This window comes from Drosophila bipectinata, chromosome 2L (genome assembly GCF_030179905.1).
Source record: "Drosophila bipectinata strain 14024-0381.07 chromosome 2L, DbipHiC1v2, whole genome shotgun sequence".
In the NCBI taxonomy this organism is placed as follows: Eukaryota; Metazoa; Arthropoda; class Insecta; order Diptera; family Drosophilidae; genus Drosophila; species Drosophila bipectinata.
Window position 1 is genome coordinate 22687762 of NC_091736.1, and position 15112 is coordinate 22702873.

The window sequence follows — 15112 nt, forward strand, 5'->3', positions numbered from 1 at the left end:
AATCCAATGCTGCTTAAAGAGCTGGTGGATAAGCTTTTCAACCAACACAAGCTAAACTGGGCAATGCAACCCCGCGACGATAGAATGGCCGCAGTCAAGGTATAATATCGCAGAGGCAGTGGTGGCGCCATCGTTTTACAAAACGGGCGCCGTTAATTCCCACAACAGTCGCTGCCCGGACAAGGGAGAGGCAGATGAGCCTAGACCATCATGAGGACAAGCACGATCGAACGCTATCCATACTGAAGCAGCTCAGCAGAAAGTTCAATTGAGGTGCGTAGCTTGCAGCGACCCGAGTCACAACCCAACACAATGCCAGGTATTCTGGAACCTTTACGCGGAGCACAGGTGGCGGGTAATCAGAACGGGCAAAGCCTGTTTCTGCTGCCTCAAGGTACACCGGAACAGATGTCGAACCGGAAACTGTGGAATTAATGGCTGTACAAGGAGACACCATGAGTTACTTCATACAGAATATGTTACAAACACAATCGGCCCAGACAGACCACAAAGTCACGTGAGTACGCATCGAGGCGACAATCACGGAAGTCAGTTCTTACGCATCATTCCAGTCAAGCTGCATTACGCCAGCAGGCAGACCGAAATCTACGCCTTTCTAGATGAAAAATCATCCGTGACCTTAGAGACGCATCCGTATTCCAAAGACTGGGAATACAAGGCCAGGCAGCGCCAATGTGTTTGCAGTGGACCGGAGAGACGACTCGATTCTAGAGTGGATCCGTAAAAGCATCCGTCCAAATCTCGGAAATGAACCCCGGTAAGGTTACTGGTTGAACAACGTCCAGACCGTTCAGAAATATCATTACCGAGACAGAGGGTCAATATGAAAGAGCTATGCGACAGATTCCAGCATTGGAGAGACTTACCGCTACAGTCCTACTCTGCCCAGCCGACTCTGCTAATCGGAACAAATAACTGGAAACTGGCAGTCCCTCGCAAGATGCGCGAAGGAAATTGGAACGAAACGATAGCATCGAAGTGCATGCTGGGATGGAGCATCCAAGGATCGGCGAACCCACAACGATCCATTTTCATGCACCACTGCGACTAGCAAGAACTTCATGACGACATCAAGGTCCCTCGCAAGATCCGCGAAGGAAAATGGAACGAACCGATAGCATCAAAGTGCATGCTGGGATGGAGCATCCAAGGATCGAACCCACAACGATCCATTTTCATGCACCACTGCGACTGTGAAGAACTTCATGACGACATCAAGGAACATTTTAACCTTGTTGCACTCGTTTCACGAGAGCTATACTCAACTGAAGATAAGCTGGCAGTGAATATTCTGGAAAGCACCTGCCAAAAGAAGTCTGGAAAATATGAAGTTGGACTTCCGTGGCGCGGCAGCATCGACAAACTTCCTGAGAGCTGGGGTAACCCTCTGAAGCGCCTTACCAGCATGAGGAAAAAGGTCTCTCAGGAACCCGATCTGTACGTAAAGATTGACCGTCAAACCAGGAACCCCCTAGACAAAGGATACGCGGTTAAGCTATCCGAGAAAGAAACCAGCCGGGAGAACAGCCGTACATGGTATCTGAAGATAGCGCTGAATCCAAACAAACCAAAAAAGATAAGGCTCTTATGGGATGCAGCCGCAAAGGCACACGGATTCGCGCTAAATGACTCAGGGGACCAGATTGCCTGAACCCACTTATACACGTCTTGCTAGCCTTTGGGGTCAACAAAATAGCGATTTGCGGAGACATGTTTCACAAGATCAACATGTGCAAGGAGGATATGCAGGCGCAGCGATTTTTGTGGTATGACAAAGGCAGCGAGACAAAGTAGACACCTTTGTTATGCGAGCTATGACTTTTGGGATTAGCCGCGGTTTTCGTTTGCTCTGCTCATTCTCGGACGGTTTGCTCGCGATCGACGATTCAAAAAGTCTTTTGTGCATGTATATGTGTATGTGAAGTTTCGTGGGTTCAACGCGTCAATTGGCTATGTAAATCTCGCGTATAAACATTGCCCTTTCAAATTTATTAAAAATGGGAAGACAAATTAATAAAAAAGTGCATCAATTTCGTATATTACATTTTATATTACATTTTATTTTAAGCGAACGACGTAGTTCACAAGGTTCCAAAAACTTAAATTCTTTATTAGTTGTTAGGCTTAACTCAAAATAAATAAATTAAAAAGAAAACTATTCATTTTTTAATTAAAATAATCAATATATTAGTTTAAAATTTGAAAAAGGCACGTTTAAAATTTTAAGAAGTTTATTCGTGAAAATGGGATGTTAAAATAGGACACAACGTTCCACTGTGCAACGAAGACAAATTATTGAAAAGACTTTTTTCGCTGACTTTTTCAGTCAATCGGTCTTTTAATGAGTCTCTCTGCGCGAGCGTTACTCGAATCTCTCATTGAGCGATGTTCGGTAAACGAGAGTTTCATGATCGGCTCATCGTAATGCTTTCAACAGAAAATCGAAACAAAAAGAAACAAAGTCTGCTGCTCAGAGAGAAACCGAAACGGCATGCTTTTTTTCGGTTGTTCTCGCGAACAGAGCGTAAAGAAAAAAACGGTTAACAGTTATTTGCAAGCTATGGTTGGAAGCCAAAAGCTCGTGGATTTTTGTTCAACAGAAAATATGGCTTCAGATGGTAGGGCTGAAGCGTGACTTGCTTGCGGAAAACACAGTCCCTACCAAGCGAGAAGTATTAGAAGTTCTGATTTCGATCTTCGATCCAAAAATACTCCTCCAGCGCATATGGCGGCAAAAAATTGAATGGGATCAGGAGCTACCTGAGAAAATGCTAGAAGAATGGCGCCAATGGAAAACCATTTTGCAAGAGGTAAGGACTTTCAACGTCCCTAGCTCCATACATTCGTCGACGCCAGCGAGCAAGCGTATTCTGCAGTCTTCATATCTTTGGTGATAGAGAAATCCAAGGTGGCACCTTTAAAACTACTATCTATTCCGCGTATAAAGCTGCAGGCAATAGTTATGGGAGCACGTTTAGCTTACAAGGTGATGAGCACACGCAACCTACAAATCGACAAAGCCACATACTGGTCGGACTCAAAGACAGTGTTGCAGTGTCTTTGTTCATCAGTTCGTGATGCACAGAGTCGCCGAAATTCTTGAAACAATACTGGTCGAGCAATGGCGGTGCATTCCTTCAAAGCTGAACGTAGCAGTTGGAGCTACCAAGGTCACCAGGCAAACCCAGCAAGAGACGTGGATAACGGGCCCGGAGTTCCTGAAGACCGATGCCAGCAACTGGCCGATATCCAAAAAGCAGGAGAGCATCATCAAGACAAGACATGCCAACAACCACGACAATGGCTCATGTAAGCAAGGCAAAGATGCTGCTAGCCAATTATATCGCTCTCGAGGGACACCGAAGGAAATATTCTCAGCAACGTTACAAATTTTAGAGCCACGGAAAAAGCCGTGCACGAGAAGCTGAAAAAGATCGAGCACGATAAGGTCACCATCAAGTTCGACGGCAAAAAGTGGCGATTACCCACTAGGAGCACCGCACATGGGTGGAGCATGGGAGAGACTCGTCCGGACAACGAAACGAATCTTGAAGAACATTTGCCCAAGTTACTCTTTCAACGACGAGGGGTTGAGAAACGCATTGATGGACAATTGGCACATTGTGATGGCACAATTTATCATCAACTCGCGACCTCTCACGTTCTTATGTTTGGATTCACCTGCTGCTAGGATTAGCGAACGGATACAAGCCGCTGCCAAAAGAGGGAATGAGTCTGAAGCGAAGATAGAACGAGACTCAGCGCTTCGGAGACCGCTTTTGGCAACAATAGGTTAAGGAGTATGCGCCCGTATTAACCAGGCGCATCAAATGGTTTGAGAAGGTACCTCAAATCACCATCGAATCAATTCAAATCAAATCAGTCAAATCAATTCTTCCAAGGAACCTGTGACTAAAAGAACGGCCAATGATGGCCAAGGATGGACAAGTTTGGCGGGTGACCATCAAGACGCAGCATGGTGTTATAGAAAGACCAGCAACAAAGGTAGCAGTTCTGGACGTCGGCTTGGAGAATGACAACTGACCACGGATCGGGATCAATTACGGGGGAGGGAATGTTACCGCCGTCATAGAATTAAGTTTATATTTGAATAATGAAAATTGAATAATGTTTAGTTTTGAAAAATGCTAGATGTTAAAATTATCGATATGTAAAATGGCCAAGAACGAGGCGTCTGTGATCGCTAACGAGGCGAGGGTAAACGGACGAAGTTTTTTAGCGCGCACCATTGATTTGAGTAAAAATAAAGGAAATCCATGTTTGCTTAAAAAAATCGTGCAGCAACATCGTCCCGATCCAAACAGTCACATTTAGTTTTCCTTAAACTAAACTTTTTTTTTTAAATTCCAACGCCTTTCATCGGCGCGAGGTTTACAGACAAAATTATAATTTGCTAAGCTAAAGATAGAGTTGTTTAAAATCCAGATTTCTGACATTATTTCCATGTTTATATTATTATTAACTAAATATAGTTCTAACAAATGTTTATTGTTATTTGCAGTTAAGCTCTGAATATTATTTTGGAGGATTTAAAGAGTCATTTTTATTGTTGTTATTTTGGATTTTTCTTAAGAAAAGTATGTATGTTAAAAGAAAACTATTGTATTGATTGGTTAATTTTAAATTGTTCAATTTTTGAATTTGTAATATAAATACGATATTTTAAATTAACTAAAAAGTTTCTTGATTCAGGAACTTAATTTGAATTTTCGTTGACTGAAAAAGAGGAAATCTCTAGGGCTAGTTGGTTTAAACTATTTTCTGCAGCTTCTATAGCTAGGTTGTTATCTTTATAAATTTCAACTTGTTCTTCAGAAAAAGGGTCTTGGATTGGGTGTTAATGAATTTTTTAATGTTGTTTAAGTGCAGCTTTACAGCTGATCATTGTGTCGTTGGCATGTTTTACTAATTTTTTTTGTTAAGAGAGATCTTAACAACTTTGTTAAAGGGTTATTTTCGAATAGTGAGTGGCTAATTTCGTCTTATTTTGTAAAATTGGTGTCGTTGATTTTCTTTGCCATGATAGTTGTGAAAAATGAGTGATCCCTTTGGAAGGTCCCTTTGAAAGAAATGTCATACAAAATTCCATTTTTATCCAATTGCAATTTTTCTTCTAAGCTCGCAGAATTTCTAATTTGAATCGTTACATTATGCACATTCGGTCCAGACAAGTCGTCCATTTCCACAACATTCACTTCAACACTTACTTATATATCCTCTTCATTGTTAAATATTTTTTCCTTTTAATTTTTTTTTATTATGACAGGGGGGATTTTAATTAAAACTGTCTGTGGCATCCTGTCAATGCGAGCGTTGATGAGAGCGGAGAGCATTCCTGAGTGCGGAAGTGGCCTCTCTGCATCTGACCGAAAATTTTCGGTTCTTCAGGAACGACTCCAGGTAGAGGTAGTAAGGTCTGGGCAGGTTAGTCTTCAAATTAAGCAGGAGACCGGAGTACCACACCAGGTTGTTTGACACCCAGCATTACAACCAGGCAGTACTTCTTGGTTTCGAAGGCGTCCAGGATATACTGCACCACTCTGTGCATTGTTCCGGGGTTCCGTGAGACCGCCTGAAGCCAAACTGGTGATTGGGGATTAGACCAGCCTCGTCTAGTACTGGCAATGCTCTACTCAAAAACACTCTTTCGAGTATTTTGGAGAGTATCGATAGGAGACTAATCGGACGATAAGAGGCAAGATCGGCTTCGGCTTTTCCGGGCTTAGGTATCATGGTTACCAGAGCATGTTTCCAGTTGGTCGGAAAGTACCCAATTTCTAATCACAGGTGGTATTTCGTCGTCGCCGCCTCGTGCGGGCTCTGCCAAGAGTCGTTCCGTTTCTGCTGCCTCTTCTGGCGAGCAACGGTAACGGGCAACGGATGAATACGCTTTTCAGGTGTTTGGCAAACGTGTTGGCTCGGTCCGTCTCTGACCTGCACGATCATCCGTCGGCTCGCTGAACTGGTGGGATCCTCTTAAGAGGACGTCGTATGCTTTTCGTGACGCGCCACAGATTACTTGTGGGTCACCCGGTTCCAACTGTTCAACAAACCCGTGGAACGCTTCCTTCCTCAAGTCCGTCAAAAGTTTAGAGAGCCACTTAGAGACTATATTCAGGATGGTCTTGTCCCTCGGGTTTCTGGACAGCATCCACACCCGCCTGAGTCAGCGCTTTTCTAGCTTGAGGGCCGTGAAGTATGCATTCTGACAGGATATCCCTGTCAGTGGCTCTCCAGTACCGAGTCCAGTCATCCTGTGATGGCGAAGTCCAGACCATCTGTGATCTTCGACGGATCTGTTGGTCAACAGGTTGGAGCGCCTGTAGCATGGCAGCGAAGATTACGAGCCCAGATTTGCCTAAGTCACGCCTCTTGGATTATTGACTCTGGAGCCCAACCCAGAGGGGGGGCTAATAGTAATAATAGGTGATAACTTCTGTCGCTTCAAACTGGCCTGCCCCGAGGAAGGGATGGAACCCTCGGCCTTGTGGTCCATTCCCATTTTAATTTTTCCCGTAACAAATAATAAAAGAGATTATTTTAAGATGAAATAATAATACACAATTATTTTTTAACTTTTTTAAATGTGTTATAGAAAACAAAAATGGGCAAAACAACGATTGCCGGGGTTGGCTAATATCTATATATATATAATCCTTTATAATCCTGTTCGACATACCTAAAATCGATGACATTACTACCTCATCACACTGACAAACTAACGCTACCATCGCATCTTTACTCAATTTAAACTAGGGCAAAAATCCTTCATCATTAAGTAAATACATTAATTATATTAATGAGTGTTTTGTACAATGAGCAATGACAAGAAAACGCAAAGGGCGTGATTTGAGCCGTGATACAAGTAGATCTCGAAACACGCGAAATATATAGGATCCGAAAGAATCGAAGAACAAATCCAGCAACAAAATACTGATTGACGTGTTAGAATAACGCAACTGCATCAAGAAGAGCCAGAAGATACACGAGTTGAACGCAATGAAGTCAGAAGATTAGAACAACGACAATCACGCCGTTTCACAGTCAATAGACGCAGAAAAAATGAAAAACAACGACAACAGGTACATCGAGCATTTATAACTGATACATTCCAGCGTCTAGCATTCCAGCCTTATATTGAGTATTATGCTCACTCAAAAGTGGTAATTGGTGCTATGGACAGAGAATGTCCGCATTGTCACGCTCTGAAATTCAAAAATGAGCCAGCTAGGATGTGCTGCGCGTCAGAAAAAGCAACGACAGTTGTTCCCACAAAGTTTTTGAACTCACTGGATTCGCGAGGCATGCCAACGCATAATGTAAAATTAAAGGTTGGATCTTCATTTATCATACTTCGTAATTTAAACCCGCCCCGACTGTGCAACAACACGCGATTAGTCATTCAAAAATTAATAAAAATCGTGATCGAAGCCAGCATTTTAAATGGAAAGAGGAAAGTTCAGAGGTGAAAATATACTAATACCACGGATTCTTATTATATTTACAGATGCGCCAATTCAATTCAAACATATTCAGTTTCCGATTAGATTGGCATTTGCAATGACTATCAACAAATACCAAGGTCAAACGATGTCTATTTGTGGCTTAGATTTAAGAACGCCATGTTTTTCACACAAACAATTATACGTAGCATGCTCTCGAGTGGGTAAACCATCCAGTTTGTTTGTGTTAGCTAAAGATGGACTAAGAAAAAATAGCACTAAGTTCACGCTATAGCACTAAGAGATTGACTTGCTGAATTACGATCGAATAATAACTTAAAAACAATGTTAGCCTTTTGTTATTTTTATATTCACTCGTGGTTCACAGCGCTCCAGATGACTTTATAATACATAAGACTAGAACTGAGTAAATTTTGTACAGAAATTATAGTCATTTGGTGGCAAAACGTTTTCTATGGACTGCTAATGGATCGGGTTTTCCTGTATGACGCTATAACTCCAGAACGCACGAACCGATTTACACGATTTTGCATTCGTTGGAAAGGTCTCAAGCTCATTGTTCTCTGTTGATTTTATGTGACAAACCGGCATTGGGTTTTCTGTCAAATTGTGAAAAAATTTGAAAAAATAAGTTATTAGTTTCCTAACATTTTAATTGGAAAACATCAAATCAGTCTCGTGTATTTTTATTCAATTTCAACAGCACGCATCTTGTCTTTAAGGTGGTAAGTTGAACTGTGTATATTATGTGGATCGTACATTTGAGGTTAAATTTACCACTCTATCCATAGTCCAAAATGCCTAGGGGACTACGTTCGAACATCGGCCACCGCGCAAGACATACAAGCCAGCAGGCAGAGTATTTAGACAACTTAAGCGAAGAAAGACGAAATGTAATAAGAGAAAATGCACGATTGAGACAACGCCATCGCTTGGCATTCCAATATAATCTCACTGCAAACTACTGTGATGATGAAAATTTAGATATTGGACCAATGACGACTATATGTCGATATTGCAATGCGTTAAAGTTAAAAAAAGAAACGGCTGGATTGTGCTGCGCAAGTGGAAAAGTCAAACTGGGTCCATTACTTACACCACCACAGCCACTGAAAACATTGTTCGATGGAAGTGATCCCGATTCCAACCATTTTCTTCAACACATCCTTCAATACAATAACTGCTTTCGCATGACTTCCTTTGGAGCTTATATTATTCGAGAAGGCGGCTTCATGTCGACTTACAAGGTAACAGATACAACACACAAAACCAATTACTCACACCAAAAAAATGAATTGCACCCCAGCAGTTCGCCGCACTAGTGCATGGGTGTCGAATTCACTATGCCCCTGGGGTAGACGAGTACCCACCAGTCAATACCTAAGGCATGTATTTCAGAGGCGAATTTAACTAAGGCATGTCATAGGCGGTGTACAATCGTCACCTCTTCGTATACCAATGAGTATCGAATTGGGGTACCCAAAAGGAGTACCCAAATACATACTACTAAGGGACATCGATTTAGGTACGGAATTGGGTACTCTATACAGTATAGCCACTTGGGTATCTACCAAGGGACAGCGATTTACATACCCAGAAAAAGATTTTTTTTTTCTTATAAATTTTTGTTTTTTATTATGTATAAAATTATTAAATATAGAATTACATTTAATTCATTTTTAAAAATTTATAAAATTATTTTACTTATCAGAAATTCACAGAATTACACCATTTTATTTGGCTTAAAAAAACTTATGTGTTACGTGTGCGAAAATTATGTGTTGTTGTTGCTGTTGTTGTTGTTGTTTGAGGCATATTTCCATTGCCGCCATCAGCAGAAATTACATCTAATATTATAAAAAAAAATCATTATTAAAACCAATATTTTTTTTAAATTCTTACCAAGTAGTGCTAAATATACATTTCACGCTGTTTTTAATGACTTTATACTCCATCATTAAGGAATCGCTTAGCATATTTTTTAAATTTCTGGCAACTTCACCAGGGCTGCAACAAATGCCTTATAATTGACGCCTGAAAATAAATTCTTTTCTCTTTTGCAAACCATAATTATAATTATTACCTTGTTTATCCTTTTTTATCACTATTTCACTGTCACTGTTTTTAATATTTATTTAGTGTTTTTATTATTTATTTATTATTTACCACACTTTCACGTCGTGTCACCAAATATGCTCAAGTTATACTGAAGCAAAAATCAAAAAAGAGAAGATTTTCGTTTGCGCTTTGTGGTGGAGTACCAAAGTATATACTCGCATCTGTTTAACTCCTTCTAGCAACAATAAGAAACAATTTACTGCATGTCCACTTTCTAAGCGGTCATTTCCTTTAAATGCTAATTTTCGTTTGCGCTTTGTTGTGGTGCGACCGTCGTACCCAAAAGGAGTACCAAAGTATATACTCGCAGCGTTATACAAAAAAGACATGAAGCAGAGAGTACCCAAGCCGCTATACCAATAGTAAGCGATATGGGTACCCACAAAAGAGTACCCAAATCCATACCCAAAAAGAACTATTGCCACCAGCCGAACTGCTGGGACATAACACATAACAACTACATATACACCAGTGGTGTAACAGCACACACCATCACTAGATCAGAAGTTACACCGTATTCTTCAACAAATGATTGTTTGCAATTACAGACAAGGACCAATATATAATTTTCATGGTCCAATGGTGCCAACACCAGATGCACCTCATCAATTTCTGCAAATATACATATATATTTCATTTCGTCGATGGTGGATCAGCCAAATGTGCGGTGCAATATTCAGGGAACACAACATTTAAAGAGACGAGTTATTGAACAGTTGCAAGTATTTTTTTACGCTAATAACGCTGTGGTTAATATGTTCAAAACACCATTGGAACGAATGCCATTGGCCCAAATTTGTCATAAGAGCGAATTTTACCCCAAAAGGTCAACATGTGCGAAAATTCAATGCAGCGGAGCAATATCATGCATCGTGTAATGGAGGCACATCGTTTGTACGACGCGTTAAAATATCCAACCATTTATTGGCAAGGGCAAGATGGATACATCACGTTGAAGATGGTCGATCCAATTACATGTACAATATTCACACACTTATTACTGCTATTATTGGTTTCCATTAACAATTCATTTAATTTTGCATAATAACGAATAAAAATCTAAGCGCAATGAATTATTATGCGTATCGTATGATGATTCGTACACATGAAGAGAATGTCATGAATTCCAACAATTCGCTGTCGACATGTATGTCAATGTCGAGACCGAACTTTTAGCGTTGATCCGATTCAATCAGGAAAAGCTACGATCTGAGGACTATATTCCCTTGCGGGATGCTATTCATTCAGATGGTGATGATTAGAGTATTGGACGTCTGACGATTAAGGTTTTGACTCAAAGTTTTGATGGATGTGCTCACTAAGTATCGAGTTTTGGGAGACACGTTGTTATATGTACTCGGTGGAATGGCAGCAGCGTGGACTACCGGCTCATATTCTTATTTGGTTGCTGAACAAATTACATTCAAATAAAGTGGATATCATATCAGCTGAAATTCCTGATCCAGTCACTGATCCCTATCTATACGACATTGTGACGACTCAGATGGTGCATGGACCGTGCGGTGCATTAAATCCATTATCGTCTGGCATGGCTGATGGAAAATGCACAATACGGTATCCGCGACCGTTAGTTGCTGAAACAGTCACCGGGACTTATGGATATCCAGTTTATCGTCGGCGTTCAAAAGAAGATTGATAGTTGTCATTCGGCCAAATCAATCCAATATTTGTGGCGTCGGAAAATGCGAATGACGAAATGAGCAAATTCCAAATGGGCAGATACGTCAGTACTAATGAAGCACTGTGGCGATTACATTCATTTAAAATTCATGAAAGACAAGGCCAATCGCTTAGTGTTTTCGGTATAAATTTGGAAAATCATTGTTTTTTATATGGGCAGTTACAGGTTGCGTGCTCACGATTTGGAAAACCATCCGCTTTGTTTATGTTAACGTCAAACCAAAGAACAAAAAATGTGATTTACCAAAAAGAAAACCATCATCTTATAACGGAAACCCACACATTTTCAAATATAAAACAACAAAAAAATGTCTCGATCTTTAATAACAAAACGAAATGTTACAGAAAACGAAGCTATCTGTGGCGAAACGGAGTTCACCGGGCTTGCTTGTTTTTAATAAAATAAAATTATTAATTATTATTAAAAAGGCATCGCACTATTATTTCTCTATTAATGAACAAATTTCCTTTGCCAGTCGGCACGCATCGCACTATTTTTTCTCTATTAATGAACAAATTTCCTTTGCCAGTCGCTTAAATTGATTGGCATACTCGCTGTTGGGATATTTTACAACCATAGGAACACCAGCTTCCGAGCAATCTGCTATGTGCGCATCAAGCGGAATAGAAATAAGCTTTAAAGGTAGAGATTCCATTGAAACGTCCTTTTTAAAAAACTCAATTCGGCTTTTGCAATTTTCACAAATAGAGTAGCGCATGTTTTCAACCACACCAAATATTGGTACATTCATTTTTTCATACATTTTAGCACCCCTTATTGTCACTTGTATCGAAGCAGTGTGGGGTGTGGATACAAGTATAACACCTGTAACAGGTACATGCTGATTAAGAGATAGATGCACATCGCCAGTGCCCGGAGGGGTGTCTATGACCAATATGTCCAACAGGCCCCAATCTGTTCCCTTTAGCAGCCGTTGAATAGCAGACATAACCAGTGGACCGCGCCAAATGATTGAGCCATCTAAAGGCGTGAGCATTCCCATCGATAGGCACTTAACATTATAGTTTTCCGGTGGAATCATAAGATTTTTATCATTTAAAAGTGGCTCGCTTTGTATGTTCATCAGCAAGGGGATGCTTGGTCCAAAAATATCACCATCTAAGAGGCCCACCCGTTTTCCAAGTCTGGCAAGGGTGCAGGCGAAATTCGCTAAAAAAAAATGGTAGTTGCACTTTTTTTCTGAGCTCCTTAAAATTTAGCCCACCTGCGATAGTGCTCTTCCCCACACCCCCTTTTCCAGATGCAACGACTATGATATCCTTCACACCAAATAAAGTCTCTTTTTTGGGCAAGCTGCGGGCCATCAAAAGTTTTTGGTGATGATTTAATTTCGTTGCATACGAACGCAGAGAAAAATTTATATGTGAACCTAGCATTGCTAATGTACTTAATTTTTTATTATATGTTCTATAGGTTCAGCGTGACCAACCTAATAAAGATAAAAAATACTTATTGAAACAACAACAAAGTTGTTTTCCATATTAAAAAATACCAAATAAACAACGGTATTAAAATATATTTTAAATTTTAAGCATTGTACTGAGATGACGAAAATCCGCTGTCGAAAATCCTTTAGCGAAATCGCACTTTATTCAGCTACCGAGCTAGTGTGACCAAAAAAATTAAGGAAAAGGGTAATACTGAACAGCTGTTGTTTGTAAACAAATAAGCAAAAATGAATTCAAAACGATTGGATGTTGGTGTTTTGTTTATGTATTTCGCCGCTAATATGTATTAAGCTGTTCAGTAATACTCATTTCCATTATTTTTTTTTGGTCACACTAGTTCGGTAGCCAAATAAAGAGCGATTTCGCTAGCACACGTGTGACAGCGGATTTTCGTCGTCAAAGTACTAGGTTTAAGGAACAAGGCACAGCTTAATCCGCGCCGCTCGATGCCTTTCAGCGCCTCCAAAGTCCTGTATAGCTGCTCCAAGAATTCCGCCATATTATGAAGTACGGCGAGTTTTGTTCCACTTAACCGCAAATAGAATTGTGGAACATGTATATGTATAAATGTATAAATGTTTATGCGCGGGCGAATGCACTTGCAAGTGAAACCTATGTACGTATTTATATGTTTTGGCGAGTCTATTTTGTTTTTATTATATTACTAGCAGTACCCTGCCACGTTTCGCTGTGGCATATTGTTGTTGCACGCATAAAAAATAAGTCAAACAAAAAAGAATAATTTTCAAATTAATTAAATTCTGTAATACTTGTGGGTATACAATATTCTTTCTCCTCCTTAATCATTCATTATTATTTCTGTATTTTAGTACATAGGTTGCTCTTCACTTAAGCACCTTGTGATACACGACATTTTTTGTTTTATTATCAGGCGCAAAAACAAACAACGCAGATGGTCTTCCGACCCGTGAACATGCCACGTATAATTGACCATGGGAAAAACATGAATGTTCTAGATTTAAACCACAAACTTTTAAGGATTGGCCTTGTGATTTGTTGATTGTCATGGCAAATGCAAGACGTATCGGAAATTGAAGTCTTTTAAATTCAAACGGCATATCGGTTGGGATCATCGGGATCCTCGGAATGAGAACTTCCTCACCTTTGAATTTTCCTATCATTATCGTAGCGTAAATTACATTGTTCATCAATTTACTAACCACCAAACGCGTACCGTTGCACAGTTTTGGTTGGTTTATGTTTCGAAGCATGATTACTACGGAGCCAACCTTTAGGCGTAAATTGTGCGGTGGTAAGCCAGGCACGTCCAAAGAGTTTAAAAATTCAATTGGATAGTTGGTGGCTTCATCTTCATTTGTGACGCAGTCAATAGATTTGAATGAATGCATTGTTCCAATGATCTTATTTTGAATTATGTAGTTCAGGTCATCTACATCTTTATTCTTAGCCGCTAAAATTGCTCGCTCACTCAACCATTCATTATTTTTGTAGTTAGAAATAATATTTGGAAATACATTGTTGATAAGTTCGTCTTTTGATGAAACAAAATTACAGAAATTATTTGGAAATGATATTAAACCGCTCGATTCATCGACAGGTACTTGACCATTACCGATAGTCAGCAATTGCTCCGAGAAATCTTCAGCAGATGTATCATTAAGCAATGTAACTCTCATGTTTGTTGTCAGCTGCAGTTTCTTCACATAGCGCCATAGATTTGACGATTTGAGGCAAGCGTTTATTTCGTCTGCAGCCGTAGATCTTGGAATTACTGGCAGTATTTGGCGGAAATCGCCAGACAGTAAAATCATTGCTCCTCCAAAACATCTCGAGTCATTGCGTAAATCTTTTAATGTTCGGTTAAGTGCTTCTAATGCACGTTTATGCGCCATTGTGCATTCGTCCCAGATGATGATTTTCGATGTCGCTAAAACTTTAGCCATTGCTGAGTGTTTTGCAATATTACACGTTGGTTCTTCAATAGTTTGAAGATTTAACGGTAATTTGAATGCTGAATGAGCCGTACGGCATCCTTCTAACAATGTGGCTGCAATTCCAGAAGAAGCAACTGCAACCGCTATGTTGGATCTCGCCCGAACAGTTGCTAAAACTAATGACATAAGGAATGTCTTGCCAGTTCCACCAGGGGCATCTAGGAAATATAAACCACCATTTTCATCAGCGATTGCCTTCATTAAAGTATCATAAACTTCCTTTTGTTGGTAATTCAACAGGGGTACATTCCTTTGAACTACTAAATCTAATTCCTGGTGATCATATTCACGTTCCCGTTCCAATTCTCGATTAAATGCGTCATTCATTTCACGATTTGGCGC

The 15112-nt window shown here is 40.1% G+C and overlaps 1 protein-coding gene and 2 long non-coding RNA genes across 4 annotated transcripts; 1 reads left to right on the forward strand and 2 right to left on the reverse strand.

Annotated features, from left to right (window-relative positions):
• The first annotated feature begins 8078 nt into the window (after positions 1-8078).
• On the forward strand, positions 8079-12426 carry LOC108127846 (uncharacterized). 2 transcript variants are annotated; one of them, XR_011442227.1, is made up of 3 exons: positions 8079-8230; positions 8297-8752; positions 10172-12426. It is a non-coding gene; the product is annotated as an uncharacterized lncRNA (long non-coding RNA). The 2 variants fall into 2 exon arrangements; XR_011442228.1 differs by lacking the exon at positions 10172-12426 and adding an exon at positions 8815-9115.
• On the reverse strand, positions 9225-9701 carry LOC138925959 (uncharacterized). The gene is made up of 3 exons (XR_011442229.1): positions 9589-9701; positions 9408-9539; positions 9225-9352 (listed from the first exon to the last, which is right to left on the reverse strand). It is a non-coding gene; the product is annotated as an uncharacterized lncRNA (long non-coding RNA).
• On the reverse strand, positions 11630-12779 carry Nubpl (NUBP iron-sulfur cluster assembly factor, mitochondrial). The gene is made up of 2 exons (XM_017245145.3): positions 12551-12779; positions 11630-12495 (listed from the first exon to the last, which is right to left on the reverse strand). The coding sequence occupies exons 1-2, from the start codon at positions 12720-12722 to the stop codon at positions 11816-11818; spliced, it is 852 nt and encodes a 283-aa protein (XP_017100634.1). The 5' UTR covers positions 12723-12779; the 3' UTR covers positions 11630-11815.
• Between the last annotated feature and the right edge of the window lie 2333 nt (positions 12780-15112).

What these genes read in the sequence shown, in the direction of transcription:
- Nubpl (XM_017245145.3), bottom strand. Translation starts at nt 12,722, where the DNA reads ATGCTAGGTTCACATATAAATTTTTCTCTGCGTTCGTATGCAACGAAA. An exon ending in GGGGAAGAGCACTATCGCAG is followed by an intron (nt 12,496 to 12,550) that starts GTGGGCTAAATT and finishes ATTTTTTTTTAG; the next exon opens with CGAATTTCGCCTGCACCCTT.